At 40.4% G+C, this 25,672-nt stretch overlaps 1 protein-coding gene across 2 annotated transcripts; it reads left to right on the top strand.

The window, feature by feature from the left end:
- Positions 1–1,480: 1,480 nt before the first annotated feature.
- On the top strand, positions 1,481–20,224 carry LOC122642370 (lysine-specific demethylase JMJ703-like). Of its 2 annotated transcripts, none has more exons than XM_043835811.1 (14): positions 1,481–1,697; positions 3,303–3,452; positions 3,598–3,896; positions 4,014–4,088; positions 4,210–4,287; positions 4,402–4,929; positions 5,035–5,247; positions 11,719–11,880; positions 15,504–15,872; positions 15,953–17,567; positions 17,671–17,774; positions 18,507–18,704; positions 19,234–19,562; positions 20,116–20,224. In XM_043835811.1, exons 3-14 carry the CDS (start codon positions 3,603–3,605, stop codon positions 20,165–20,167), a joined length of 4,017 nt encoding a protein of 1,338 aa, XP_043691746.1. In that variant the 5' UTR covers positions 1,481–1,697; positions 3,303–3,452; positions 3,598–3,602; the 3' UTR covers positions 20,168–20,224. The 2 variants fall into 2 exon arrangements, with proteins under 2 accessions (XP_043691746.1, XP_043691747.1); XM_043835812.1 differs by having other exon boundaries at positions 3,598–3,890; positions 4,017–4,088; positions 20,116–20,182.
- The last annotated feature ends 5,448 nt before the right edge of the window (positions 20,225–25,672 follow it).

A 25,672-nucleotide genomic window follows, 5' to 3' on the forward strand; every position in this document is an offset into this window, starting at 1 on the left:
AGAAGCAAAGACACAGATGTATTCCATATATTGGGTAGTTTGGATCTAAGACACTTCCACCAGACTCTACACATACACAATGCTATGGATTTTTCGAGTATCCACCTATGTCGATGTATCCAACTCAATTTATCTATCCACCACACTTTGCTTAGTCGTCTGAGTCAAGTTACCAGTCACATGGTAGTAGTAGAGTGGCATCCCATCCTACCTCAAGCAGTTCTGAGAGCCCACTCCAGTAGAACTCCTACAGCAATACCTAGTCGACGGATTGATGATGACATTGACAGTCATCTATACGATGGACCGTGGTATATATAATTTCAAAATTCTTTACATTACATGCCTTTTTTTATTTTATAGTACAATTTTAATAGGCTTGATTTTTGGTGACAAAAATGAACTCCTATTCTAATTGTTGTTGCAGATTACAAGCTGATGCCTAATGTTATTGCGAGATTATTAATGATGACAATTTGAGGGTAATTTGTCCTCTTGGGATGGGAGACATTGTACTTTGTAGTACCATTATTTTTGTATATGTTGGATGAATGGATGATATTTTATACTGTTGAGTGCATATTCTTTTTTTTTTCCTGCTCCTTTTTCAAGTTCATGTTCTACTAAATTATATATTGTATAGTAGGTAACTTTATGTCTTACTTTTTTATATATTTTTATGAATTTTTAATTATAATTTGCTTGTATTTGTTCAATTCTTCACATAAATATAGTAATTTTCCACTTGTATATTAATTATAAAAATCAACATGTACGATTTTTTTCCACCAAAAGAACATGTATAATCTTTGTATTTTGAAATTTTTACATATTTACTGTAATGTTTTTTTTTTTTGGTATTTGTCAAATATTTCACAAAAAAATAATTTTCCATTTTTTTATTGCGTTTTTGTTAGGTAATATTGGTGCCACTATGGGTTCCTTTTTCTCGTGGGTGTTCTTGAACCTTATAATATCTCAAGATGAAATTCCAAAATCTCACCAATTACTCGCCGTTTTATGCAAACGTATCATCCCATCGAAGGTTACGAAATGAAATTTATTAGTATTAATTTTTATTTTTATCTGGTTTTACCCGGGAGATTATGGGCTGTCTCATGGTTGTTTGTGATCAATTGGTTATACGTTGCTCGTTTATCTTTATTGATATTTGGTTAGGGTTAGGGTTTGGAAAGATTTTTTTTGTAAATCTTATTTTTCCTTTTTTGGGTGAAATAACTACTTTGTTTATCAGTATGTTTCATAGTTCCCTTGTTTCGTTTGGTTTCTGCGTTTTATTTTCCCCACCTCTTCAAATTTAGGGTTGTTGTTGCTTTGGTTGATGAAATTCTTGATGTTACAAGTGAAACTGGTTTTTCAGGGAAAAGGGTAATGCGGTCGTCTCTCCCCTCTGTTGTTTGAAGGGAATCCATGAAAATTTGAAACCAGATTTTTATTATTATTATTTTTTTCTGTAAGATCATCGGTTTGGGTGTCTACTGCATGAGGGTATCTGCTACAGCGTCAGATCCTCTTTAAGTTTCTGAATTATTTTCCCTTTTATCTTTTTTAATAGGTTTTCCTGGATTTAGTTTCTTCTGAGTTTACTCGATGCTAGTTGTTTCTTGGACATGTGGAGTATAGTAGTCAATGAAGTTTGAGCTGCTGGCCAGGGCAAGGAATTCAATCTATATTGTGTAAGTCCATGAGCCCTTGTGGATCTTTTGACCTTTTTTTTAATTTAAATTTTTTTTTTTTTTATCATAACTGGTATGGATTTTTATTTTCTTTGATGAAATTAAGAGTTTTAGGATTAAATGCAAGGGATTCAGTGATATAGAAGTTAATCTGGGTTACAGGGTTAAAGGATTTCTATAGTATTGATCAAATCAAGATCAGAAAGGGTTTGCAATTTTGAATCTGATGTGTTAGAAAGAACTTACTGGATGCAGATTTATATCTGAAGGTTTGTTGGGGTCTAAGATTTAAATTCTTTTGAATTTCGAGGTTCAAAAACTTTATTTTTTAGGTTATTGTGTTGGTTAGTCCTTGAGTTAAGATATAAAAAGGATATGCTATGAAATAATATGGGTTAACGTCTTCAATTATGTAATTTGCATTGAATTTATGTTTTGATATCTGAGGATTCAGAATATTTGTTGGCTGTAGAATGGAAGTGTCCTTAATTGTATGTTGCTCCTACTAAAATGGAGGTGAAACTGTTGTTTCATTTTTCAGTGAGGGAGTTGTCTCTAAGTTGCCAATCAAGCCATTGACTCTTTGAGTCTGCTTGTTATACTTGTCCATTCCTAATCTCTCTCATCAAGAACTATAAGTAATGAACTGAACTGATGAAATTCATGTATTGCATAAACCAGATCCTTAAATATGTCTGGTTTACATATAGTGGACTTAACTTCCAAACCTAATGAATCAATTTCTTGTATTTAGAAAATACTTGTGGCACTGAAACTAGGTTTTTGGATTCAATAGCAAATCGATTAAATATGAATCACAAATTGTGAGATGTGAATGATTGGAACCATCAACTTAACATCTGTGTGCCTGACTAATGAACATACCAGACAATTTTGATTGGAAGCCGTTATGGTTATGTTTCGCAGATCAGTGCATTTATGGAATCAGGGAATTCTGAACATAAAAATATCGTTCAAGTTACAAGCCTATGTAGGAACAAAAAGAGTTGAGATCTGTTCTGGCATTAATATTCTGAACAACATAGAAAAGAATCTCTATCTCTTCCTGTTATTAGATGGAACCATCTGAATGAACCTTATATCTGAGCTTGAACTTCATGTGGTCTATCTTAGAATTCTAGGTCTGGAAGTTATTTTAATGGCTGAATTTTTCCCACATTACATGAACATTGCCTAAATCATTTTTTTTCATATATGCTCTGGAATGGAAGCTGATCGAGCACCTCCTTTCTTTACCGTATTAACACACTTTAGTGGATGGATTTAGCTTTTTGATCAGATTGTATCACTTGTCCAGTCAAGTTAAACAAAATGTGGGGCAAAGACTGCAAGATTAAGACCCAGCTCTAAATTGAGATGTCTAAGGTTAGAAAGGAGAAACTCAGGAGAAAGATATGGGGCTATTGGACCATCTCCTAGCCATCTTAATCTAGTCACGAGAATAATTGAAAGTCTACAACTATTCTTGTCCTTCTGTTCTTAAGTTTGAAATCATGTTAATCTTGGCATATCGTTTTAAGCCCTCCTGCTGGTAGATTCATGTTCTTTTCCTAAGATCATTCTTTTTTATTGCATTTGGTGCAGATAAACTGTTGCCCATTCTTGGTGATATTTTGGATAGAGGTATCCTTTTAACTGGGCTCTAACTTATAGCTGCTTCTCCTGAGACAACTTTAAAGACACTCAGTGGTTGATGGGCAAATTGCCTACTCCACACTTTCATATGTTTGCATGGTAAGGTTCACAAATCCTAATCTACATCAATATCATCCCAGAATGTTGATGTTGGATTGAATACTTTTGTTGTTAAGAGTTATTTGGACTCAAAATTAATATTTATGGATTTATTTGATGCTTACATATCTCTTGTGGCTTGCAGTATTGATGGGGACAGAATGCATAAGAGCTCAAATTAGAGAAGAAAACGTTGAGTCGTCTGTTCCACCTGGTTTTGTGTCACTTACATCCTTCACCTTAAAGAGGGTAGAAGATAGTGAAATCATGATGAGTTACTTGGAATCTTCCATTGCATCTGAACCGCAGCCAGCTAAGTTGGACACCAAGGGTGACGTTAGTGATGATTTGAAGATTCCTAGGACTCTTAGGCGTCGGCCATGGATAAACTACAGTCAATTTGAAAACAGCTCAGAGGAGGAGTCTGACTCTGAACAGGTTGATTATCATTCTTGTTATTGCTTTACTGAACCCTGATTTCAGGATATTAAACGGTGGTTCCGTGTTTGGATTTCCCTACTACTGTATTTCTCATTTGTTATTGATATTCCATTTCTAATGCAGGATTATCCTCCAAGACCTGTCCTTCCTAAAGGTGTTATCCGTGGATGTTTAGAGTGTACTAACTGCCAAAAGGTTGGGTTTCTAAGTACATGACTCAACAAATTCCTGGTTTTGTGCACTTGTGTGATATTTTGATGTCCCGGACCTCCAGGTCAGCACTTTTTGTAGCTAATAGGATATGGTGTATGGACAGGTTATAGCAAGGTGGCGTCCTGAAGATGCACGCAGGCCTGTTCTGGGGGAGGCACCTGTATTCTACCCAACTGAAGAGGTCTTTCTTTCCACATAATTTCCAATTTTATGCATTTGGATTCCACCCCCCCCCCCAAAGAGCGTTTAGTTGGGAGGAGAAAGATCTTGAAGGAGTTTTGAAATTCTATTCCAGGAATTCAAAGATACACTAAAGTATATTGCGAGTATACATCCAAGAGCAGAGCCATATGGAATTTGCCGCATTGTTCCTCCTCCTTCCTGGAAACCTCCTTGCCCCCTGAAGGACAAGAATCTATGGGAAGGTTCTAAATTTGCCACCCGTATCCAGCGGGTTGACAAGCTTCAAAATCGGGGTTCAGTGAAAAGGATGTCTAGAATTTCTCATCATATGAAGAGGAAAAGGAGAAGATGTCTGAAAATGGGGGTGGATTCTGGAATTGTTAACGGAGATGGCATGGATCCTGAAAAAGTTGGATGCTATGAGGGAGAGACATTTGGTTTTGAACCTGGTCCACAATTCAGTCTTGGAGCTTTTCAGAAATTTGCAGATGATTTCAGGGGGCAATATTTTCGGAAGCTTGACATCGATACAGGTTCAGGGGCTAATCAAAGCATGCTTCAAAAGCAGCAGGAACCTTCAGTTAAAGATATTGAGGGTGAGTATTGGCGGATGGTTGAGAAGCCAACTGAAGAGATTGAGGTATGATAGGAGAGTTTAAAAAGACATATTGGGAAACTTTTCACCTTTTTTAATTTAGGGGTTATTCTCCAGGCAGCTTTTTATTATGCTGATCTGTTTTTGTAGGTTCTATATGGGGCTGATCTGGAAACTAAAGTATTTGGCAGTGGGTTCCCAAAGGTGTCCCCTTATTGTGAGGACCAATATTCAAAGTCAGGCTGGAACTTGAACAATTTCCCTAGGCTCCCGGGGTCTGTTCTCTCTTTTGAAAGCAGTGATATTTCAGGCGTTCTAGTTCCATGGTTGTACATTGGGATGTGCTTTTCATCATTTTGTTGGGTAAGATTCAAAAAGCCATTTATTTATTTACTTTGAATGGAGGGTGGGCCTTGGTGCAACGGTAAGGTTGCTCCATTGTGACCAAGTGGTCACGGGTTCAAGTCTGGAAACAGCCTCTCTGCGAAAGCAGGGGTAAGGCTGCGTACATTATGACCCTCCCCAGACCCCGCAGTGGCAGGAGCCTCGTGCACTGGGTACGCCCTTTCTGTTATTTACTTTGAATGACCCAGTGATACTTTTGGTGTTCTAGTCCCATGGTTGTATGCATAGTTGTCTGTCGCCTTGGTTTTTTTCCTCCGCCACTGCCTTGGATCGCCTTGTTGCCGGGACAACTATGATTGTATGTAGGAATATGCTTCTGATGATTGTTAAGGGACTGAAAGGCTCTTATCTCCTCAGCACTTCCATGGAATTATGGGATGACTGATGAAGTGATGGTTCCTTATTTATTTATTTATTTTTTGCATAACTGCATCCTTTTGACATATTTTTTCTTGTCACTGTTTGTATGCTTAAATGCTTTGGCTGGGACAATCATAATGTTCTAAAACAAATTAAGATGAGTGGATTAGACATTGATGGCTGGGGTAAGGCTGCGTACATTATAACCCTTCCTAGACCCCGCAGTGGCAGGAGCCTCGTGCACTGTGTACGCCCTTTCTTTTATTTACTGAATGACCCAGTGATACTTTTGGTGTTCTAGTCCCATGGTTGTATGCATAGTTGTCTGTTGCCTTGGTTTTTTCCCTCCGCCACTACCTTGGATCGCCTTGTTGCTGGGAGAACTATTATTGTATGTAGGAATATGCTTCTGATAATTGTGAAGGGACTGAAAGGCTCTTATCTCGTCAACACTTCCATGGAATTATGGGATGACTGATGGTTCGTTATTTATTATTTTTGCATAACTGCATCCTTTGACATATATTTCTTGTTGTTAGAGAGTTAGAGAGGGAGAATAGGACTCTCAGGATTAGCATCAGGACTCTGGCGCAATACCGAGAGATCTCCTCCCTCTATTATATTTTATTTTCCGTTTCTTTCTCTTTATGCCCCTGTACCCTATTTGGTTATATTATATTGTATTATCAGTCCTCTCTCATTAACGAGAGGGCTGCTTCTTTGACTGTCACATTCTCTTCTCCTTCTTCTTCTTCCTCTCTTCCATCTCTATTTTCTGCTTGTTTACATGGTATCAGAGGTATTTTGATTCCTGGTTACAAGTTCACGCTATTCCGCTCAGTTCTCCATCCTCCTCTTCAATCCCACGGCAAGAAGGTGAAAGTGTAATCGACTACACAGGGTTCTCGGTCTCTCTTCTGCAGCAGGGGGTGTTTTCCCCCAGATTTTCTGAGTTTATCTTCTATCCTGTGATGGATTAGAGACATCATATCACTCTAAGATCAGGTTCGATGTCCTTCTCTGTTTTTCTGGTTATGTTTTGAATCACGGTGGATCGGTTACATGCATTATATTGCTGGGTATTATGCAACTGGATTGAGGGATTGATTTTTATGATTCGACTGTGGTTTGTTGGAGGAACAGCATTTGTTGATCGATTTTCCTGACTCTTTTTTGTGGCTTTTTTGGCTGTGGTTGTATGGATCTTTTGATTGAGCTTCCTTGTTGCTATTATTTTTCGGTGATTGTTTATTGAGTCCCATTGGACTGTTTGAGTGTTGAAGCTTATTGGGGTGATTAGTTACTTGATTACGTGAAGTTATCTTGGTTGAGGACTGTTGCTGTTTTTGGTTGTGTTCCTTTGGGCCTATTTCTTGGTGGCATTCATGGGAGAGACATCGAAGGATACCAAGATTGTGACTGAGGTGGTGTCCTCATCACCAAATTTTCTGACCTCTAAGAAGTTAGAGGGTAGTTAGAATTTTCAGCAATGGCACAAGATTGTGTCCTTGGTTCTCACAGGAAGGGGTGAGAAGCATCACTTGACTGGGCAAAAACCTGATAGCATTGATGCTACTACTTGGGAGGTTACTGATGCTCGTTTATTGGGCCAGATGTTGAACTCTATGGATGGCAATGTCGTAGATCTTGTGACTGACATTGATACTGTTAAAAGCCTATGGGATTATCTGGCTGGTTTGTACTCTGGACACAACAATCTCTCCAGGATTTATGAGTTGTCTTAAGAGTTTTATCGGTTTGATCGGAAGGGTCGTCCTCTTACCCAACATTTTGCCGACTTTAAGAGGATGTATGAAGAACTGAATGCCTTGTTGCCCATTACATATGATGTGACACAAATGCAACAACAACGTGAGTAGTTGGCGGTTATGGGTTTCTTGGGCAGCGTAGGCCCAGAGTTCGAATCTGTTCGATCTCAAATCCTTGGAGGTGTTACAGTCCCATCTCTTGTAGATACCTTTTCTCGAGTTCTCCGTGTGTCTCGTGACACAACTCGAGCTTCTTTTGGTGATAGTACTGCCTTTGTGAGTAGTGGTCGCAGTGGGGGCCGTCAGCCTACTAAAGTTCCCCTTGCTGCAATACTTGTTAGTACTCATGATTCATCTGATTAGTCTGGTACTGTGAGGACTTGCCACCATTGTGGCAGACCTGGCCATATTCAATGTTTTTGTTGGAAATTACATGGCAAACCCCCATAGTCCAAGGTAGCCAACACTGCTAGTGTTGAACCAGCAACCTCATTTGTACCTATGGAGGATCACCGTGTGACTTTGACCATGACGGAGGAGGAATATGCTCGATACAGCCAAGGAAAGGCCTCTCAGGACATTCTTCCACTACTACTTTTATTCAGACAGGTAATACCACTACGTGTCTCTCCACCTCTAGGCCTTGGATTATCAATTCAGGGGCCTGAGACCATATGTCTGGAACCTCAGGTATCTTTTTCTCTTTACAAATCTCAAATTCCAGTGTTACTCTTGCTGACGGTTCCTTTGCTACAGTTAGAGGCACTGGTATTGTTCAGCCCACTTCTTCTTTGTCATTATCTTCTGTCTTGTATTTGCCCAAGTTTCCTTTTAATCTATTGTCTGTGAGTCAATGCACCAATACCTACAACTGTTCCATAGCCTTTTTCCCTGATTCTTGTATATTTTAGGATTTGCAGACGAAGAAAAGATTGGTAGAGGCAGTCTCTGGGGGGCTATATCTTCTTGAGGATACATCCTTGGTTGCTTGTTCAAGCACAACCTCCCCTCATCTGATCCAATGTCGACTTGGTCATCCGTCCTTACAGAGTTTGCAGAAACTTTTTCCTAGTTGTCGTTCCCTTTCAGTTTTAAATTGTGAGTCGTGTCAGTTTGGGCAGCTCCACCATGTGAGTTATCCCCCTCGTGTCAATATATGGCCACACATCCTTTTTCTTTAGTTCATTCTGATGTGTGGGTCCTTGTCGTGTAATGTCCACACTGTGCTTTAAATATTTTGGCACTTTTGTTGATGACTATTCTCGTGTTACTTGGTTGTATTTAATGAAATGTCGGTCTGAATTGTTTTCCATCTGACTATTCTCGTGTTACTTGGTTGTATTTAATGAAATGTCGGTCTGAATTGTTTTCCAGCTTTGCCTCATTCATTGCTGAAATTAAGAATCAATTTGGCTGTTATGTTAAAATTTTGCGTAGTGATAATGCACGAGAATTTTTTTGCCCCATTTACTGACTTTATGACCACTCGTGGGATCATTCATCAATCTTCTTGTTCTAACACACCCCAACAAAATGGTGTGGCAGAAAGGGAGAATCGTCACTTGATGGAAGTGACTCGGTCCCTTCTCTTTGAAATGAAAGTTGACAAATCTTTCTGGCTGATGTAGTGTTAACTGCATGTTACCTTATTAATCGTATGCCTTCTTCTCTTTTAGGTGGTGGCATTCCTCATGCTTTGCTTTTTTCCTTCGGAATCTCTCTTTCCTTTGCCACCACGTGTCTTTGGGTGTGTCAGCTTTATTCGAGACCATACACTGGGGTTATCTAAGTTAGATCTTAAAGCTATTAAATACATTTTTGTGGGTTATTCTCATGAACATAGTTATCAAGGCGTCGCCATGGCGTCCAGATTCCTTAGTCGCCTTGCTTTTTGGCCCTCTAAAACGCCATGGTCACCTTCCCGCCTTGATAACTATGGTTTAAAAGGGGTATCGGTGTTATTCTCCTGTTCTTTGTAAGTATTATATTATGGCTGATGTTTCTTTCTTTGAGTCTCAGTCCTATGTGGATGAGCCTGTTGTGGATCCTTCATTGGATGAGGATATTCCTCTTTGTGTTATTCAACCTCCTTTCCAGCCTCCTGTTGATCAGTTTCCTTTTCAGCCTCCTTTGAAGCTTCCGATTATTAATATTTACCGCCGTCGTCCAAGGGAAGAAGTTGCTGCCCCCTTTGACTCTCCACCTGCTACGTCTTTGCCACCTGTTGATCCTACCTCCACCCCCATTTTTTCTGACTTGGACCAGCCTATTGCTCATCGGAAAAGTAAACGTCAATGTGCTCAGCACCCTTTATCTTCTCATGTTTCTTATTCTGGTTTATCTTCTACCTTTCAAACTTGTCTTTCCACTATTGCGTCTCATCCTATTCCTAAGACAATTACAGAACATTATCTATTTCTAGCTAGAGGACAGCTATGGAAGAAGAATTACCGGCTTTGGAGCATAACTATACTTGGGATCTTGTTCTATTGCCCCCTGGGAAGTCTGTCATTGGTTGTCGTTGGGTCTATGTGGTCAAGGTTAATGCTGATGGCTCTCTTGCTTGTCTGAAAGCTCGCTTAGTGGCCAAGGGCTATGCATAGGTGTATGGTGTCGATTACTTGGATACATTCTCTCCGATTGCCAAGCTATTCTCTGTTTGTATCCTGATCTCTATTGTCGCCTCTCATCAGTGGCTTATGCATTAGCTGGATGTCAAGAATGCTTTCCTCCATGGTGATTTGCAGGAGGAGGTGTATATGGAGCAACCGCCTGAGTTTGTTACTTAGGGGGAGTCTGGGTTAGTTTGCAAATTGAAGAAATCATTGTATGGACTGAAACAGTCTCCGAGGGCCTGGTTTGACCGCTTTACAGAGGTAGTGCTTGAGTTTGGTTTGTCACGATGCAATAGTGACTACTCTCTTTTCTATTGCAAGGCTAGTGCCAGCAGGATCTTTTTGATTGTATATGTTGATGACATCGTGATTACTGGAGAGGATTCTACAGGCATTATTAGTTTGAAAACTCATCTATAACAGAGATTTCAAACTAAGGATTTGGGAAAATTGAATTATTTCCTAGGAGTTGAAGTGGCTCAATCTAGGAAGGGAATATCTTTATCACAATGGAAATACACTCTCCGGGATGCTAGGGTGTAAACCTCTTTATTACCCAATGGATCCCAATGTCAAACTTGCTACCGATGAGGGAGACGCTCTTGATGATCCAGAGCAATATAAAAGGTTAGTTGGAAAGCTAAATTATTTGACATTTACTCGGCTTGATATCTCATTTCTAGTCAGTGTTGTGAGTCAGTTTATGTCCTCTCCTAGGACCCCTCATTGGGATGCTGTCATTCCGATTTTGAGGTATCTCAAGAAGGCTCCAGGGCGTGGGTTAGTGTATGCTGATCATGGACATACACGAGTTGAAGGATTCTCTGATGCAGATTGGGCTGGATCACCGATTGATCGGAGATCAACTACAGGTTACTGTATATTCGTGGGTGGTAACCTTGTCTCATGGAAGAGTAAGAAACAAAGTGTAGTGGCTAGATCAAGTGCAGAGTCAGAGTATCGAGCCATGGCACATGCTACTTGTGAACTGGTGTGGTTAAAAATGTTGTTGACTGAACTTGGGTTTGAGAACTTTTTGCCGATGCACTTGTGGTGTGACAACAAGGCTGCAATACATATTGTCTCAAACTCCGTATTCCATGAAAGAACTAAATACATTGAGGTAGACTGTCACTTTGGGGGAGAAAAACTTCAACAGGGAGTAATCTCTACAAAGTATGTCAAGGCAGGAGAACAACTTGCTGATATTTTTACTAAGTCCCTTGGAGGTGGGAGGGTTGATTACATTTGTAACAAGCTGGGGATGATTGATATATATACTCCAGCTTGAGGGGGAGTGTTAGAGAGTTAGAGAGGGAGAATAGGACTCTCGGGATTAGCGTCAAGACTCTGGTGCTAATACCGAGAGATCTCCCCCCTCTAATTCTATTTTATTTTCTGTTTCTTTCCCTTTATGCCCTGTACCCTATTTGGTTATATTATATCGTATTATCAGTCCTCTCTCATTAATGAGAGGGCTGCTTCTTTGGCTCTCACATTCTCTTCTCCGTCTTCTTCCTCCTCTCTTCGATCTCTATTTTCTGCTTGTTTACACTTGTCACTGTTTGTGTGCTTAAATGCTTTGGCTGGTACAATCATAATGTTCTGAAACAAATTAAAATGAGTGGATTAGACATTGATGGTTGTTAACATTAACTATCTTCTGGTTTATTTTTGTGAAACAGCATGTTGAGGACCACCACTTGTACTCACTAAATTACAATCATTGGGGTGCTCCAAAAATATGGTATGGTGTGCCAGGAAGAGATGCTTTCAAGTTGGAGGCAGCTATGAAGAAGCATTTGCCTGACTTGTTCAAAGAGCAGCCCGACTTGCTCCATAAGCTGGTTAGTAATGAAATCTTATGATATTTTCCCTATTATACTTTCCAATGACTGGGATTCATCATTTGACGGACATAATGCCTGGACCACATTCATTATGTGGTGTTCAGATAGATGTGCATCAATCCTGCAACATGCCTGAGACAAGTTCATTTCTGTCAGGCAACAGTCCATTCATTGCTATTAACTATTCATGAACTCATCCTTGCCTGACTTTTGAGTTTTGATTTCCTAACCCTACCTATTTAATATATAGTTAATTTATCCCATTAAAAGTAAAGTCATTTCATAAATTTAGACTTCGACTTTTTCTAATGAATTCAGCATGGTGTAATTTTTGGGTTTTGATTTACTAACTCTAGCTATTTGCCATTGTGAAGTTCTTCCATTAAAAGTTAATTTCATTTATTAAATTTAAACTTGAACTTTCTTTCATTGATCTCACTTTTTGTTCCCCTCGTTAGACAATCCTCCTTGTTTTAGGTTGTTTTTATATTACATATGTCCATTGTATGGCAATTATATATATAAAGCTCAGCTTGATTGGATGATTCTAACCATTTGATTATTGGACTTCTTTCTAAGATTTGTTATTAGTGTATTTTTGGTCATCCAAAGTGATCCAATTGGGTAATTTTTGGTGAGACGATCCCTTGTTAAGCAGATGATGTTGGTATGAGCTGGTAAAATAAAAAAAATATAGTGCTACTGGAAGTACCTGATGATACTATAAAAGAATATATCAAGATGAGGAATTCTCTCCTTTTGTTTTTCTTTGAGGTTCAAAGTGATTTTTTCAGGATCTTTTCCATCACTTAGTGACAGGCATGAGAGTGAAGGAAAGCGAGAAGGATGAAGACAGGTGAAGGGAGGTGAAGAGATTGAGATTTGTGAGTTCCTCCAATTGGTAACTCCTTCCCCACAGTTACTGGGGAGTTCGAAAATGGTGAAGGGAAAAAAAAAATTGCAAGGTCGTACGTTGATTTGGCTTTTCTCTTGTCCCTTTCATCTTCTTTTTCTTTTCCTTGGATGGGTGCATAGGTTGTTTGGTAAGGATGCTGCTGCCAAAACTACACCTTCAATCGCTGAACCCACCCAGATTAAACTGGAGCTGTGATTATACTTCAGCTTTGTGGGATAAAACTTAGCCTTCATAAAACAGTTCTCTGTCACCTTGACCTATCTGTTAAGGCTAATGGTGCATTAATAGAAGACATCCTGAGGCATCCTCACCTGCTGTCATTGTGGGGGTGTATTCACAACCCAGGTACTAAAACTCGGGTCTCGGTACCAACTCAGCCCTTGGAAAAACCGAGTCAAGTCAAGATCTCACCAAGATCTCGCCGAGTTTGTGCATTTTTTTTTTTCCGACTCGAAGCCTCAACTCGGTGGGTTTTAGACCTAGTTTGGGTCTGAAACTTGGTATTCAGCCTATTTTAGGCCATTTAAACACAATGACACTATCAGATTTTGCAAAAACAAAGTCCAAATCTGAGTTTCAATTCGGATCATAGGTTGGTAGGCGATGACGTACTAAATACCCTACTCTACACATAATTTAGTAATAGAAAGCAAGCAAAACATTCAATTAATAGCTAAACAACTTAAATAAGAATTAGAAATGTTAAAGTAATACATCAAACTGTTTAACAGTGTTACAACTATCATCACATAAAATGACTTTGGATCAAGTATTCAGTCCTCGCTAGTGTCACATAGTCTTCCCATGACATAGTGTTGTTGTAATGTTGCATATAGTGCTCCACAGCAAGCATATTAGAGTTCTGTCGAGTTAGGTAAGTAAATACATAGTAGATGGGTCATTTTCATGGGTCAACCCGAGATCTCGACCTGAGATCCGAGATCTCGCCGAGATATGTCGAGTTTTGTCGAGTTAGGTAAGTAAATACACAGTAGAAGGGTCATTTCCATGGGTCAACTTGAGATCTCGACTCGAGATCCGAGATCTCGGCGAGATATTGCACTTTTATGTACCGTATGCGATCTCATCTCGTCTCGGTTTCTCAGAAAACCGAGACGAGAGCCGAGATCTTGCCGAGTCGAGATGAGTTTTAGAACTATGTTCACAACACTTTGATCAGTATCTGTGGGTTTTTTTTTTTTTGAATGATGCTGAACTGATATTGATCATGGGCAGAATTCAACTTCCTAAAAGGGGCCCAACATGGAGGAGATTTGGTTTTGCGGTAAGACAAAAATTGGAGATACTCCTTCCTTAAAATCAGCACATGGTGGGGCCCAATTGTGGAGACTAAAAAAGCTTATAGTTGCTATATCTTTTAGATTCGTAAAATTAGGAATCTTATCAAATTGGGGATATTGTTTCTAATTTTATTTTCTAAGGTTGTTGCTGTAAAAATGAAACCTACCTATCTGATTACATATGTGGTAGGAAGCATAGTACTAAAACTCGTTTCGTCTCGGTCAAGATTTTGAGAATTTCAAGTATCGCGGTCTAGTCGAAACGAAATGCAACATCAAATTGAAAAATGCAATATTTCGAATATTTCGGAAATTTCGGTCTTCTCGTTTTGGAAATTTCGGAAATCTCGGTCATTTTTGGCATTTTACACCCACAGAAAAAATACCATATTGCGACGAAATTTAGTCAAAATTTCGGTCAGACCGAAACACCGAAACGAAACGAGATTTAGTACTATAGGTAGGATCTTATTAGTTTCTATTTTCTAGTTTCCATTTTGTACAAGGCGGCCCTACTACATGCTTAGTACTGTTGTTATACACTTTCTATTTTTTTTGTTTTCCTTTTGTAGAGGCAGTACAACAACGACAAACTCAGCCTTATCCCAACTTAATAGGGTCGGCTACATGGACCCAAACAAAACAAAGTAGAGAAAACTAAGGTCTAAACAAAGAAGAGAATGAAGAGATGGGGAAAAGAGGGATGAGAAAAGAGATGAGCAATGAAAACTGAAAAATGGGAAATGAAAGATAGAAAATAAAATGAAAAATGAAAATGGTGGTAAGAGGAATGAGGCTCAGCTCAGCCAGTCAGAAAAATCTCAGCTAAATGGAGTCTGCTACATGGATCCTTCCCCTCCAAAAGGCTCTATCCGTGGTCATACTTGGTACAAGCCCTATACTTTGTAGAGACAGTAGTATCCTTTATATATTGTCTGGGCCTTAGAGCCTACCCCCAACAATTTAGACAAAAGGGGGGAAAAACAATTGCTTTCTGCTGTTTTCTTTGTGAGATGCAACATGGGCTGTGGGATGCAGTTGCAAGGTGAGAGGCTTTGCATGGTTGGTGTGATGCTCTGATCGAGTCTTAGGTGGGATTCTCAAGTCTTTCTGTTATTGATTTCTTTGTCCCTATATCATCAATCCTGTTGCAATTGATCTCCCACTGGTTCTTTCCGTGGTTCGAGATTGATTCTGCATTATGAACTTTCAGACCTAAGAAGCAAAAAGAAGAGAAACTAATGGATGTTGAACTTCCAGACCTAAGAAAAAAAGGAAGAGTACTAAAATATTATTGTCATTTCTGTTCATGGCCCTTGTCACTTAGCGTAGTCTTGAAGGAATTCAACTCACTAAAAATTGAGTTGTCTAATTATTTGTCTCTTTTTCCCCATTGGGTGCAGGTCACACAACTGTCACCTTCCATATTAAAGTCTGAGGGGGTATCTGTCTGTAGGTGTGTTCAGGAACCTGGGCAGTTTGTTCTCACCTTCCCTCGAGCCTATCATGCAGGATTTAATTGTGGTTTTAACTGTGCGGAGGCGGTAAATGTTGCCCCTGTCGACTGGTTGCCTCATGGGCAAAATGCCACAGAGCTATACCGTGAGCAGGGGCGAAAGACATCTATTTCCCATGATAAGCTGTTGCTTGGTGCTGCCAGAGAAGCAGTTAGAGCACAGTGGGAACTTTCATTATTAAAGAAGAATACATTGGATAACTTGAGATGGAAAGATGTCTGCGGAAAGGATGGGATCTTAGCGAAGGCGCTGAAGGTAATCTCTTTCCTTGCATGACTTGTTATATCTCAGGAAGGTCTACTTTTCTTTACAATGTAAGTTCCCCTTTTTCATAGGCACGTGTTGACATGGAACGCACAAGGAGGGAATATCTTTGCACATCTTCACAGTCAACAAAGATGGACACCAGCTTTGATGCGACAAGTGAGAGAGAATGCATCATATGTCTTTATGATTTGCACCTATCTGCGGCAGGTTGTCATTGTTCCCCTGACAGATATGCATGCATGAATCATGCAAAGCAGCTTTGCTCTTGTGCTTGGAGTGACAAATTTTTCCTCTTCCGTTATGAAATTAGTGAATTAAATGTCCTAGTTGAAGCTTTGGAAGGAAAATTAAGTGCGATTTATAGATGGGCAAAACAAGATCTTGGACTGGCTTTAAGTTCCTTCATCTCCAAAGATAAATCGCAGGTACTAGGGCTTGTCCATAAACCATCCCAGTTCTCAGAAGAAACAAGACAAGGAGAGCACAAATTGCAAGATGCAGTAAATTTTGCCAGCATTCCCACTTCTGGATCATATCCAGAAACTAAGGCACCTACTCTTCAAGTAACACCCATAAAAGAACCTCATGAACAAAACACAGCGATCACAGTGCTCAAAACTGGTGACAACCTTTCAAATGCCTGTACAATACAGAAAGAGAGGACGTCTGAAGCTTTGTTAGCTTCTAAGGGTGTGTACTCAAGTGCACCAGGGCAGGTCTCACATGAAAAAGCAACAGTGGATCAAAGCTTTCAGTTGAGGGAACCAGGAGGCCTAGTTTCAGGTCCCGTTCTTGGCACTCCTTGTGGGATCTTTGGAGAAGACTCATCATATGCTAAGTTACCTGGTGGTACTTGTAGTGGACATGACACTCCAGCATACTCTTCCGTCATTCCCGGGGGTAATCCTTTGACCAACTTGGCCACAGTGGCCCGTAAAGTGAACCACCTGGCTACAATGGAAGATAGTGATGTTGTACTTCTCAGTGATGATGAGGATGAAGAGCCGCATCGGTCATTCTCAAGCAAAGCCATTGGAGAATCCATCGTAAAAGACCTGGAAGTTTCTACAAGACTGACAAATTGTGATGATAAGCTGAGTTCCTGCAACTACAAGAAGGATCAAGCACTGGATATACCTGAGACCAATGCGTCAGTGATCAGTGAAGGGGATTTTAAATTGTTAGCTAATATGCAAACGGATGATAAAATCTCTGGCCCAGTGACACTTAATGTTGCAGATCTTGGAAAAGGCAAAACTGAGCACAACTTTGGGAAATTGAATGATACACTGCAGAAACTTACTTGCAATGAAAGTGGTTCTGCCAGTGCAGCTTCTGGGCAAAACATCCAGGATGTTATCTCTTACAGAGAAACTGGAGAATGCAATGTATCAAAAGCCAAGATCTCTCTTCAGCAATCACAGCCATATGGTAATGGAAAATCAAACAGGGATAGCGATGAAAAGGTGGGATTGCCTGTCAACCATATGTTAATGGATAGGCCACGGCCTGTTATTGCGAGCCAATCTTCTTCCCCCAATAATCTGGACAGATATCTTCGTCATAAAGGTCCTCGCATTGCAAAAGTGGTGCGAAGGATCAATTGCAATGTTGAACCTTTAGAATTTGGGGTTGTGCTTTCTGGAAATTTGTGGTGTAGCAGCCATGCCATATTTCCCAAAGGTATGTTTTTCTTCAACAATGTATCTTTTCCTAGTTCTTTTTTTCAACTACAAAAATGGGAATTATACATTTCCTTTATATATTTCTGTTCTCTTGGTTGCAGGATTCAAGAGTCGAGTTATGTACATTAGTGTTCTAGATCCAATGAAAATGTGTCACTATGTATCAGAAATTCTTGATGCAGGACTCTTCAGGCCTCTTTTTATGGTAATGGGACTTTCTTTCTCATTTGGAATTGATCATCTTTTCCGTTCAACAAGGGCTAGTATAGAAGCTTAAATTTATTTTATGGGTTCTGTTAACAATTAATTCATTCTTTCCTTCAGGATGATTACTATCATCATGTTTGAGGACTGCTTTCTTTTTTGGTTGTTGGATCCTTCTTATCCATATAAATTTTGTTTCTTAATGAACGATAAACCTGTTGTTCTGTTCCTTCCAAGCTCCCTGACAAATGCAAAAAAGATTTAAATGTATCAACGTATTCCCACTGTATCTGCTTATGGGCTGGTGGACCAGCATCTCAGGGACACCCTCGGAATTCAATTACTTTTAGAAGCTTCCATATTTTTTCCTATCATCTACTTTTTTGTCCTTTAATAATTATCTTTCTGCTAACTGTAGAAGCTTGACACAATGACTTTTACTTCCTAGATGAGCTTTATTACCAAGGCATGATGGATATGTATCGTAGTTTCACTCATGCCTTACCTTGTTATGGCCTGCTACGGCCATGCATGACCACTTTTAGTATATCCAAACTATTATTATCGCTATTTTTTTTTAAAAATTTCCAATTATTGGTTTTTTTCCGGCATAATTTCTCATGCACCCTTAGTACCTATTTCTTTGAAGGCTCTTATGGTTCAATTAACATATAGGCACTCTATGTATAAAACAAATCTGTCCTGAATAGCAACCACATTTTTGGCTTTTCAGGTTACTGTGGAGCAGTGCCCAAATGAGGTGTTCATACATCTTTCTGCTGCTAAATGCTGGGAATTAGTTAGAGAAAGAGTGAATCAAGAGATAAGGAAACAGCATAATGCGGGGCGAATGGACCTTCCCCCATTGCAGCCCCCTGGAAGTCTCGATGGCCTGGAAATGTTTGGATTCTCTTCTGCGGCAATCATTCAGGTGGGAAACCTCTCTTATCATGAAGGGCAGATCCCCTGCGGAGTTATTAGATGACAATCTTGGATTGGAGGTTACCCTTCAACTTTCATTGAACCTTAGTGGCTAAGGTGCAATCTGAATTTGACCTTTTGAAATGATTGAACTCTGGCTTCTGTGGCACAAGGTTTGCAATTTCTGAAAGAAGTGCAGCATACCTTGTGTTTGGATGTCCTATATGGCAGAGTTTGATGTTTTCATTTTCTTTTAATAATTTTTAATGGACCAGATCGTTTACTCATAGAATTATCATTTTAGACATTTCCAAGCTGTTCTGCAGAAGAAACTTCAGTGAACTTGGCACAGAACTTCCAACCTTAGGAAATTTTGAACAATTGGATTTCATTTTCACTATATATTACAACAGTCAATTGTTCTATTCCCTTTTCCTGGTGTCTAAGCATCCTGCTGCTACCCCAATCTGCTGTATTTATGACCATATCTCCTTGTTCAGACGCCAAGAAATTGATTCATTACATGGTTTTTGTTACAGGGTATAGAGGCAATTGATCGGAACCGGGTCTCTACTGAGTACTGGAAATCCAGGCCCCAGATCCTGGATTCACGTGATTGTCAATCTGGAAACGTGGTCGGAGATCCCAGCCTGAAGAGCAAGGGGGACTCCACCAATCAAGAGGCAGTCAAGGGAATTGATAATCACCCCTCAACCATTGGGATTGACACAGTGCTCAGGGGCCTCTTTATGAAGGGAAGTCCAGAAGAATTACATTCACTGTACAGTATACTATGCAACAACCAACCAAATGCTGATAGAGAACTCCTAGCTCAGGTTCTTGATGAGGAGATTCAGAAGCGGCCTATATAATTCCTTTTTCTTAATTCTCAATACTCACCTCCCCCCCTCCCCTCCCCCTCCCCCTCCCCCTCCCCACCTCAAAAAAAAAAAAAAAAAAAAATTTGCAGAATGGGGGAGGGTAAGGGGAGTGAAGAGGGAAAAATGTGCTGTCCGTCCATATTTTTTTAATGATGCTGGAACATAGAAATGTAACAATCTGTATAATTCTAATGCTATAGAACTTTTACATTTATGCTAGTATGCTCTTATTTAGTCCATTGCAGCAATTATAGTTCCCCTTAGTCGATTAAACAGTTTAATTTCAGCAAGCAGGACTTCAAATCTGTATTTGATGTTCGCTTCACCGGTTCTCTGTGGAAACGATGAAGCAGATTGATTATACTTCTCTCAGTTATTGGGAAAAATGTTTCACTGGTTGCTTGTGCATTGGGTACGACCTTTTCTTACTATTAGAGTTTTTAGCTATAAGGAATTATGGACAGCGAATTTGTAGACAGTTCGCACCATTGGAAACATTCGACTTCGGCTCAGGTAGGTTGCTAAATGGGTTAAATGCAGGAATCACAGGCCTAGAATGGAAGCTTGTCTAATAGGATGTCAGGTAAAGTGATGGAGGTGGTGCTACTGCTCATCTTTTAATGTAAACAAGACTGAGGGAGAACTGAAGATTTTAGGATTTTGAACTCAGTTGCTCTTCAAGAGTATGTTACAGTAAGTTGAAACATTTTTTTCACGAGGCAAAGGGGGGAACTAATTTATTTCTTTGGGAAATAAATCTGGTTCTTTTGAGTTTGAACATAGCAGAGTTCTGGATCTGAGCTGATGTAGCTCATCGATTGTTATACCCGCACCCGAGAATATAATTAATTATTATTTTTTCTCGTGATGTGTAGATACCGCTGTCATGCATGTTGGTGATCTGTTCTTCATGATGGTCAAACCCAGTTACAAAATCATTGACCACTGTACAGGATTGCCTGTGGAGGAAAGATTCCTCAACCGGTAGTGGGGGAAGTTCGTCGATGGTAACTTTGTCGACTATCCTCCGAGTATCAGCCCGGGAAGCGAAGAGTTTAGGAGGGAGCATCTGGGACCGTCGTCTCAGTTGGACACTTCGTTCAGTGATGAACTTGGCATTGCTGCGGCGAAGCTATTCGGGGTCATGGGTGATAAACCATGACGAGGGAGAAGTAAGTTCTAGTCTTTAATTTTATTTAATTGCCCTTCCATTCGATGTCCTCGAAGTGCGGGTCAAGGTTTGAACCGTCGGACTATTTTAGTTGAGTAGAAAGTATATTGTTTGTGGGTCCCACTTGCCTTGGGAAACGTGTGAAGGACTTGTGGTCCCATATGACGTAGACCCCATCTTTGATAATCTTCCTTCCTATTTAGAACCAATGAAATAACCCATTTGGCTTAATGACTCATTTAACTTTATTGACCCATTTGACTTGTTGGGCCTAAAAATGGGTTTTTATTCTATTTCTTGCCCAACCAAATGGACCCTAAGTCTCCCACTTACCTTAAGTAGAACTAAGGGCATTCATTGGCCATTTATCATTCCCATCTACCCTAGAATGTGGAGGAGAGAAAGAAGGAAGGAGAAAGGGAGGAAGAAAGGTGGAGAAGCTTGGTTGGAGGCTTGAGAACCCACCTCTTGGAGCCCTCAAAGTGGAGCTCTTCTATATTGAGGGTAGGTAAGCCATTAAATCCCACATCTCTTTTTCTATTTTGGATTTTGGGGTTTGAGAAATGGGAAAGACTTGAACTAGGGTTCCAGGATCAATTGGAACCTCTATGCTAGGCTATTGTGGAGTTATTTCACTCCATTGTTAGCCCTAGGGCTCACAACCTCACTCCATTTAAAAGACCTAGGGTTTCTACCCTATTATGCCTTAGATTAGGTTCTCCTTGCCTTCCCCTCTTGAATCCTTTGGGATACATGGACTTAAGAAGATCTTAGAACCCTAATGGACCTAGGAGGAAGCTCCCTTGGTGTTCCCTTGCCTTCAAACCACTTGAAAATGGAACCCTTGGTGATTAACCCTTTGAATTTGGGATATGGAGACATGAGGTTTTACATGTGGTTTTAAAACCTGCGAGAAACCACCCTGAAATTCACCTCCCTGTTTAAGTCCCTGTTAAGCTCGGATTTATGTGCGGTTTCATATTTTAAGAAAAACCACTCATAAAATCGCACTTGGCCGAGACCTTCCTGAGCCCCTGGTTAGCTAGGATTTATATGCGATTTCAGGAATTGGGCATGAGACCACCCATAAAACCACTCTGCCTCTGAAACCTTATACTTAGGTGATTTATGGGATACCTTTTGGAGATCCTCCCCTTTTCTTGTTTAACCTATTCTCACTCTTTCTTTAGGTTTAAAATTCCCATCTTGTGACGTGTTATTTTTTTTTTATTATTTATTTATTTTTTATCTTGTGACGTGTTACTTAATCGCGACGACAACTTGTAACATCGAGGCCTAACATATATTGTGAGTGGGTTTGGTTATTGATTGGGTTTGCTATTACTACTTGCATATGTACCATGCTATTAGTATACTTTATTAAATATGATTGTGCATTTTGTATACTTTTAAATATTGATTGATATGATGATGTTGTGGTTGCTTTCCATCTTTTGTTGGGTAACGGTGTCGATGAGTGCTGGTGCCGGAACCCCAGATATATTTATGAAATATATTATTGAATGTCATATTGAACTGTATACGCCGTGCCGTGCTGGTACCAGGGTGCTAAATGGAATGGGACGTTGATGCACTCGGAATACCTCTTGGGACGATAGAACTTGCATGTCGTATATCTGCGGCTAGGACCTTTGTACCCTTATGCTATGACCCTTACCAACAGGGGTTTAGGTGTTGGATAACCAGAACTCCGGATTCTGTGGAGGTGGGAGAGGTCAATCATTGTAGTAATGGTTATCGGGGTTTGTCACTGGGTGGTCTTGGAGGCTTCGACAGGCGTAGGCCCCTTGGTGACAATTGAGGTTCATTGTGGTGATAAGTTAAGTGACCCACAGTGTTTTCTGAGTTGTCACAGTAGCATATACCTCTGACTTAGTTTGTGTAATACGTGAAAAAATTAATTAACATATGCATGCATCATGGACTATGTGACTTGCGTGTTTGTGCATCCTCATCCCCTCACTAGCTCAGTGGAGCTAACCCCCTCGTGTACACACTTTTTAGATTATGATGCAGATGACGAGTATCTCCCGGGACTTGAGGTCCAGTCCTCGGGTTATGATGACATTGGTACGGAGGAGTCGAAAGCTGTGTTAGAGGAACATGGCGACGGGTGTCCTTGTGATGATTGCGCCTACGGGCCGTGAGGATATTTGGGACTTGATCCCTTTTGATTATTTTGGGGCTTAGGCCCATGTATAAACATTTACTGTTATACCCTTTTTTATAATTATTAGATGGTCATGGGAAATGTATTAATTACTATATTTATCATTTAGCCTTTGAACATCTTGTAACTATTTGATTCTATACGCTTTCGCAAAATTACTGATCTGTTTGGGAATGTAATACTTCCTTTCCGCATTCTGATGTTATATTGTTTCAATATTGGTTATAACTGTGCGTTGGGACACTGTGTCAGTGATCTGGGCGACTTAGTAAGATGACACGCGTCGTCATAGTCATCCCTTATATTGTATTATATTCCTTGTCTGGAATAGGGGCGTGACATCGATGGATCATTATCCTCTCAGGTTCCTTGTCGGTATAGTTGTCTGGTTCCTCTCATAGGGGGCTGAAAATGACGACCTAACTCCCTATGTCACGCCCCTATTCCAGATAAGGAATATAATATCATATAAAGGGTGACTAGGACGACGCGTGTCATCCTACTAAACCGCCCGGATCACTGACACAGTGTCCCAACGCACAGTCATATCCAATATTAACACAATGTAACATTAGAATGCAGAAAAGAGGAATATTACATTCCAAGGATCAGTAGTATTGCGGAAGCGTATAAATCGAATAGTTACAAGATGTTCAAAGCTAGATGATAAATACGAATTAGTTACATTTCCAATGATCATCTAATAACTATCAAAAATGGTATTACGAAGAAGTATTTCACCATAGGCCTTAGCCTCAAAAGTAATCAAAAGGGATCGAGTCCCGAATATCCTCACGGCCCGTAGGCACAATCATCGCAAGGACACCGCCGCCATGTTCCTCAAACACGGCCTCCGGTTCCTCCTCACCGATCTCATCGTATCCCGAGGGCTGAACTCCAAGTCCCGCGAGATATCCGTCACCTGCACCATAATCTAAAAAAACGTGCGCACGAGGGGGTTAGCTCCACGAGCGTGAGGGGATGGGAATGCACAAACACGCAATTCATATAGTCCAATGATGCATGCACATGTTAAGTCCATTTTTCCACCTAACAAACAACTAAGTCAATGGCATATGCCATCGTGACAACTCGGGAGACATCGTGGGTCACTTAACTTATCGCCACAATGAAACCTCAATTGTCACGTGGGACCTACGCCGATCGAAGCCTCCAAGACCACAAGGTGCACTCGATAACCAATACTACCATGATGGCCTCTCCCACCTCCACAGAATCCGTGTACCGATTACCCAACACCTAAACCCTGTTGGTAAGGGTCGTAGCATAAGGGTGTGAAATCCTAGCCACAAATATACTACATGCAAGTCCTATCGCCCCGAGAGGTAATCCGGCGCATCAACTTTTCATCCGGTTTAGTGCCGGTTACCAAGACGACACCGGCATACATGAGTTCAACATGACATTCAACATAATTTCTTCATAAATGTTTATAGAGTTCGAGGGTTCCGCACCGTACCACCGCACCGAGACCCATCAAGATACAACATTATCAATCAACATTATAACACATAGATATAAAATTATGCAATATGCGCACACATGCTTATTAATTATAATGAGTACATAATATATAGTGCAATAGTAATAACAAGCCCAAACAACCAAACCCACTCACAACGTATACGCCAAGCACCCAGTTTATCGTTGTCGCCTCGATCAAGCAATAAGCCACAAAAGTGAATATTTTAACCTATACAAAGAGTGGAATAAGGTTAAACGAGCGAAAGGAACGGATCCCCAAAAGATCTCCCATAAACACTTAAGTATAAGGTTTCAGACGAAGTGGTTGCGGGAGTGGTTTCATGCCCAAATTCTCGCAACCACATGTAAATCCTAGGAAACCGGGACAGTTTTAGTCAAGGTCGGATGCAGATGTGGTTTCGAAAAACTGAATCCAAGTGTAAATCCGAGCTTCAGGGGCTCAGGACAATTTTTGTCAAGGTCGGATGCGATGTGGTTTCGAAAAGCGAATCCGAGTGTAAATCCGACCTTCACAGAATCCTTCTCGGGAAGGTAGTTTCGGGGGTTTCTTGCAGGTCTGAAATCACATGTAACCCTTACACCTTCAGGTCCAAAATCCGAAGGATTCCCCTCCAAGGACCCCATTTCAAGTGGTTTTTAAGGCACAAGGACTTCTAGAAAACTCTATCCTAAGCTCCTTAGGGTCCAACCTTAAATCTCCCAAATGGCAATGAGAACCCTCACATTAGACCTCATAATGGAGTGAACTAACTCCACCATAGCTTGGCTTTAAAGCTCCATCTACTCCCTAGGTTCCAAGAGAGATCTAGGTCAATCTCTCCCATTACCCAACCCCTTTTTGAAATCCAAAATAGAAGAAGGAAGAAGCTTACCTACCCCCAAGATGAGAGCTCCACGATTTCTGCCCAAGAGATGGGGTCTCCACCTTCCTCCAAGCCTCTCTCTCCTTCCTCTTTCTCTCCTCTTTCTCTCCTCTTTCTCTCCTCCACGATTTAGGGTAGAAGAGGATGTTGAAGAAGAAGTGATGTTCTCTCCCCCTCCTCCTCTCTTTTATAATAAATGGGTCTATGGGTACCCTTAGTCAAATGGGTCATGAGGCCTAATGGGTCAACCCATTGGTCCTATGTGGGTAAGTGGATGGAATAACCCATCATTGGGCCAATAGGTTAAATGGGCCTGCCCACAACCTTAATTAAGGAAAAGCCCATTCTTAGATGGGCTCATATGAG

Source organism: Telopea speciosissima, chromosome 10, assembly GCF_018873765.1.
Source record: "Telopea speciosissima isolate NSW1024214 ecotype Mountain lineage chromosome 10, Tspe_v1, whole genome shotgun sequence".
NCBI classification, from domain to species: Eukaryota; Viridiplantae; Streptophyta; class Magnoliopsida; order Proteales; family Proteaceae; genus Telopea; species Telopea speciosissima.

Coding starts and splice junctions, on each gene's coding strand:
- LOC122642370 (XM_043835811.1), top strand. CDS start 3,603: ATGGGGACAGAATGCATAAGAGCTCAAATTAGAGAAGAAAACGTTGAG. Junction 5,248..11,718: donor GCTTTTCATCATTTTGTTGG/GTAAGATTCAAA, acceptor TTTGTGAAACAG/CATGTTGAGGACCACCACTT. Junction 18,705..19,233: donor CTTCTGCGGCAATCATTCAG/GTGGGAAACCTC, acceptor TTTTTGTTACAG/GGTATAGAGGCAATTGATCG.